This window comes from Saimiri boliviensis, chromosome 7 (genome assembly GCF_048565385.1).
Source record: "Saimiri boliviensis isolate mSaiBol1 chromosome 7, mSaiBol1.pri, whole genome shotgun sequence".
In the NCBI taxonomy this organism is placed as follows: domain Eukaryota; kingdom Metazoa; phylum Chordata; class Mammalia; order Primates; family Cebidae; genus Saimiri; species Saimiri boliviensis.
The window spans coordinates 70,248,113-70,254,120 of NC_133455.1; the positions used below are offsets into that span (position 1 = coordinate 70,248,113).

General features: G+C 50.4%; 1 protein-coding gene across 1 annotated transcript; it reads left to right on the forward strand.

Annotated features, from left to right (window-relative positions):
- The first annotated feature begins 2,585 nt into the window (after positions 1-2,585).
- Positions 2,586-5,996, forward strand: TMT1B (thiol methyltransferase 1B). The gene is made up of 2 exons (XM_003939291.4): positions 2,586-3,289; positions 5,206-5,996. The coding sequence occupies exons 1-2, from the start codon at positions 2,792-2,794 to the stop codon at positions 5,440-5,442; spliced, it is 735 nt and encodes a 244-aa protein (XP_003939340.1). The 5' UTR covers positions 2,586-2,791; the 3' UTR covers positions 5,443-5,996.
- Positions 5,997-6,008: the final 12 nt, after the last annotated feature.

Consider the following 6,008-nt stretch of genomic DNA (forward strand, 5'->3'; position numbering starts at 1 on the left):
TGGTGGCGCGTGCCTATAATCCCAGCTACTCGGGAGGCTGAGGCAGGATAATTGCCTGAACCCAGGAGGCGGAGGTTGTGGTGAGCCGAGACTGCGCCATTGCACTCCAGCCTGGGTAACAAGAGTGAAACTCTGTCTCAAAAAAAAAAAAAAAAAAAAAAAAATACACACCCAGGTATTTACCCAAGAGAAATGAAAGCATAAGTCCACACAAACACATGTACATAAACAATTCATAATAGCTTTATTTCTAACATTCAGAAACTGGAAACAACCCAAAAGTCTATCAACAAGTGAATGGATAAAAATCATATGCGGTATGTGCATGCAATGGAATACTACTCAGCGATAGAAATGAACTACTGATGCATGTACAACATGGATGACTCCAAATAAATATGCTGAATGAAACAAGCCAGATACTGAAATCCCATATACTATAGGATTCCAGTTACATAAAATTCTAGAAAATGCAAACTATTCAGGAGGCCGAGGCAGGCGGATGACCCGAGATCAGGAGTTTGAGACCAGCCTGGCCAACATGGTGAAACCTCATCTCTACTAAAAGTACAAAAATTAGCCAGGCGTGGTGGTGCGTGCCTATAATCTCAGCTACCATGGAGGCTGAGGCAGGAGAATTACTTCAACCTGAGAGCCAGAGATTGCAGTGAGCCAAGATCATGCCACTGCACTTCAACCTGAGCCACCAGGTGAGACTCTATCTCAAAAAACAAAAAAGAAAAAAAAAGAAAAGAAAATGCAAACTGATCTATACTGACGGAGAGCAGATCAGTGGTTACCTGAAGATGAGGATGGAAGAGGGAAAGAAGGATTACAGAGAGGCACGAGAAAATTTTTTTGATTGATAGATTGATATAGTTTGGACATTTGTCCCTCCAAATCTCATGTTGAAATGTAATCCTCAGTGTCGGAGGTGGGGCCTGGTGGGAGGTGTTTGGCTCATGAGGTCGCATTCCTCATGGGTGGCTCAGTGCCATTCCCTTGGTGATGAGTGAGTTCTCACTCTGGTAGTTCACACAAGATCTCTCCTCCTTCTCTTGCCGTGTATTGCGCTGCTCCCCTTCATCTTCCGCCATGAGTGTGAGCTCCCTGAGACCCTCACCAGAGGCTGAGCAGATGCTGGTACCGAGCTTCCTGTGCAGCCTGAAGAACTGTGAACCAATTAAACTTTTTTTCTTTATAAATTAACCATTCTTGCCGGGCGCGGTGGCTCAAGCCTGTAATCCCAGCACTTTGGGAGGCCGAGGCGGGTGGATCACGAGGTCAAAAGATCGAGACCATCCTGATCAACATGGTGAAACCCCGTCTCTACTAAAAAAACAAAAAATTAGCTGGGCATGGTGGCGCGTGCCTGTAATCCCAGCTACTCAGGAGGCTGAGGCAGGAGAATTGCCTGAACCCAGGAGGCGGAGGTTGCGGTGAGCCGAGATCGCGCCATTGCACTCCAGACTGGGTAACAAGAGCGAAACTCCATCTCAAAAAAAAATAAATTAATTAATTAACCATTCTTAGGTATTTCTTTTCAGCAATGCAAAAGCCTAGCACATAGACATGTTTATTATCTTGGCTATGGTAATGGTTTCCCAGGTATATACTGTGTCAAAATTCATCTAATTATAGACTGTAAATATGTAAACCTTCTTAGACATATTATACCTCAAAGCAACTGCAGGCTGGGCATGGTGGCTCATGCCTATGATCCCAGCACCTTGGGAGGCTGAGGCAGGTGGATTGCCTGAGCTGAGGAGTTCAAGGCCAAACTCGGCAACATGGTGAAACTCCGTCTCTACTAAAATACAAAAAAAGTAGCTGGGCATGGTGGTGGGCACCTGTAATTCCAGCTACTCAGGGAGGCTGAGGCAGGAGAATCGCTTGAACCTGGAAGGTGGAGGTTGCAGTGAGCTGAGATTGCACCATTGCACTCCAGCCCAGGCCACAGTGTGAGACTCCATTTTTTAAAAAAATAGCTGAGCATGGTGGTGTGCACCTGTTATCCCAGAAACTCAGGAGACTGAGGTGGGAGGATGGCTTCAACCTGGGAAGATTGAGGTTGCAGTGAGCTGAGACTGTGCCACTGCACCCTGTCTCAAAAAAAAAGAAGGAAGGAAAGGAGGAAGGGAGGGAGGGAGGGAGGGAGTCTCTAAGGAGTGATTACTCTCTGACCTCACTTACCCACATTTCTCCAGTTCACCCAATTCCCCACAGAACTAAACTTCTCACCCTTTCCAGAAGAGGGCATGCTGTCTCTGTCCTGTACATCTACTTTTTCCTCTGCCAAGAGCACCGGTTCCTTCCTGTGGCCCCTCTGAAGAGCCTGACTTGAAGATGGAGTGAGGCCAGGACATGTCCCATGAGTCATCTCTGTCCCCAGCATTGCCGCTACCCACCCTCCAGCGCCCCGCCAGCCCCCACACGCCCGGCCATGAGTCTGTGATCTGAAACATATCCCCTTACTCTTTCTCACTTCCCTCTGAGATGACTCAGCAACCCCGCCCCCTTTCAGCTGGGCACAGTGCCCCAGAACTCAGGAACATGGGCACCACCTGTCCCTCCGCCCACATAAAGGTCGTTAAAGAGCCTGTGGGGCTGTGGGGCCTTCACTCTCTGGAGGAATTTCATACACCCACTCGATCCTGGCAAAGACGAAATTGCCAAGTAGGAGACAAGGAGCAAAGTCCCATCACAGCGGGAAGGGACGCCAGTGCCTGCTGAGGCTGAGCAGGGAAAAGGCCAGTGCCCCAGCGGCAGCACCGCTCAGAGCTGGTCGGCCATGGACGTCCTGGTCCCACTCCTGCAGCTGCTGGTGCTGCTTCTCACCCTGCCCCTGCACCTCATGGCTCTGCTGGGCTGCTGGCAGCCCCTGTGCAAAACCTACTTCCCCTACCTGATGGCTGTGCTGACCCGCAAGAGCAACCGCAAGATGGAGAGCAAGAAACGGGAGCTCTTCAGCCAGATCAAGGGGCTCATGGGGGCCTCCGGGAAAGTGGCCCTGCTGGAGCTGGGCTGTGGCACCGGTGCCAACTTTCAGTTCTACCCAGCGGGCTGCAGGGTCACCTGCCTGGACCCAAATCCCCACTTTGAGAAGTTCCTGACAAAGAGCATGGCTGAAAACAGGCATCTCCAATACGAGCGGTTCGTGGTGGCTCCTGGAGAGGACATGAGGCAGCTGGCTGATGGCTCCATGGATGTGGTGGTCTGCACCCTGGTGCTGTGCTCTGTGCAGAGCCCAAGGAAGGTCCTGCAGGAGGTCCAGAGAGTACTGAGGCCGGTGAGCAGCGTGGGAGGGGGATGGGTGCGGGGCAGGCAAATGCAGCTCAGCCGCCCCAGGGTTCAGCCGCCAGGATGAGGCGTCTGAGGTAGTAAGTAGCACATAGACACCCCATCCACCCTACCTGCTGAGATATGACCAGTGCCATGACGAGCACAATAGGGTGTTGTGAAAGCAACAGGTGAAATCATCTACCACCGTGGGACAGGGAGGGGAGCGGGGAGCACACCTAAGGGGCTGATGTTTAAATCGAGATCTGTGCTTGGGAGGCTGAAGCAGGAGGATGGCTTGAGCCCAGGAGTTCCAGACCAGCCAAGGAAACATAGTGAGATGCCATCTCTGCCTAAAAAATACAAAACTAGCCAGGCATGGTGGTGCAAGCCTGTAGTCCTAGCTACTCAGGAGCCTGAGGTGGGAGGATCTCTTGAGCCCAAGTTCAAAGTTACAGTGAGCTATGTTTGTGCCACCACGCTCCAGCCTGGGCCACAGAACTCAGGAGTGAGACACTGTCTAAAAAAAAAAAAAAAAAAAAAAAAAAAGAGATCTGAGGGATTAAGCAGAGTGTGGATGGGGTAGGGGAAATGAAAGAGTGTTCTAGATAAAGAGAGTAGGGGATAGGACTTTATAAGCTGGGGGAAAAATGAAAAAGAAAGATAGTCGGGGAAGTAGAGTAGAATCCATTAGACTGTGGAGAGAACGTTCAGAATGGTTTCCAGGTTTCTAGCACAAACAACGGAGGGGAGAGCCGATGAAAGTGCCATTTGCTGAGATGGAAGAAAGTTTTGGACTTAAGAGGTTTGTGATCACCTCGGGAGAATATAGTGAGGCAAGGAGCTTGAGGAACCCCAGCTTCAGTCAAGAGTTGGGCCTGAGGTTTCCCTGGGTTGTTCACAGTGATGTCCAGGAAGCAGTTTGTGTATGCAGCTGGGTCTCCTAAGAGAGGTTGGTGCGTGTGTCTCAGAATACATTGAGCCCAGCCGGGCAAGGTGGCTCACACCTGTAATCCCAGCACTTTGGGAGGCTGAGGCAGGCAGATCTGTTGAGGCCAGGAGTTAGAGACAAGCTTGGTCAACATGCTGAAACTCTGTCTCTACTGAAAAATACAAAAGTTAGCTGGGTGTGGTGGCTCATGCCTGTAATCCTAGCTCCTTGGGAGGCTGAGGCAGGAGAATCACTTGAACCTGGGAGGTGGAGGTTGCAGGGAGCCAAGATCATGCCATTGCACTCCAGCCTGGGCAATAGACTGAGACTCTGCCTCAAAAAAAAAAAAAAAAAAAAAAAAAAAAAAAAAAAAAAAAATACAATGAGCCCTCCACTCCTGTTTCTCAATTTCCCCTTCTGTGTGCCCTCAGCTATTCTGATCAGACTTTAAAGATCTCCCACCTGCCATCCCCTTCAGTTATGAGGTTCTTTACATGCACTTTGAAGGTAGTAGCAGGGGATACAGAAAAGGTCAGGGTGCCAGGTGCAGTGGCTCATACCTGTAAGCTCAACACTTTCGAAGGTCAAGGTGGGCGAATCATGAGGTCAGGAGTTCAAGACCAGCCTGGCCAACATGGTGAAACTCTGTCTTTACTAAAAATACAAAAAAAAAAAAAATTAGCTGGGCATGGTGGCGGGTGCCTGTAATCCCAGCTACTTGGGAGACGGAGGCAGGAGGATCGGTTAACCCAGGGAGACAGAGGTTGCAGTGAGCCAAGATTGCACCACTGCACTCCAGCCTGGGTGACAGAGTGAGACTCCATCTCAAAAAAAGGAAAAAAGAAAGAAAGAAAAGGTCAGGGGCACGACAGTTTGCTCCATGAACTCTCAGACCAGCAGCTCTTACTTTACCAGGAAGTTTGACCATTTGATCAGGGCAATAGGGGCGAAGTCTGGACGTAGCCAAGCGACACTAACTCTCTCCTCCCTCCCAGGGAGGTGTGCTCTTTTTCTGGGAGCACGTGGCGGAACCACAAGGAAGCTGGGCCCTCACGTGGCAGCAAGTTGTGGAGCCCACGTGGAAACACATTGGGGACGGCTGCTGCCTCACCAGAGAGACCTGGAAGGATCTTGAGAAGGCCGGGTTCTCCGAAGTCCAAATGGAACGACAGCCCCCTCTCTTCAAGTGGCTACCTGTTGGGCCCCACATCATGGGAAAGGCTGTGAAATAACCTTTCCCAAGCCCCAAGGCACTCATTTGCTCCCTCCCCAGCCTCCAGTTAGAACAAACCACTCGCCAACCTATCTATCTTCCACTGAGAGGGACCTAGCAGAGTGAGAGAAGCCATTCCCATATCACCTCCTAGTCCATCTCTCCCCAGCCTCTGCCAGGGCAATCTCTAACTTCAATTCCTCCTTCGACAGTAAAAAAACTGTACTTCTACCCTGACTACAGGGAGGAAACGCTTGGATCCTTAACTGCAAGTTTCTGCACTGATCTCCCGACGTTTGCCTACCTGTCCTCTAGGACAGCTCCCTGTCCCTTTCCTTTGTTCCCGTGGTAAAGCTCCCCTTGCTCTCCTCCTGAGGCTACAGGAACTGGCCACAAAAGTCATGGTGCCTACATCCCTGCCAAGCCCCCCGACCCTCTCTCCCCACTACCACCTTCATCCCGAGCTGAGGGCACCAAGGAGAATCAGAGACGCTGAGGCTGAGGGGGAAAGAGTCTAAGGAGGCAGAGGTTTTGTTCTCAAACATTTTTTAATAAATAGATGAAACCACTAGACTGATGTAGCAA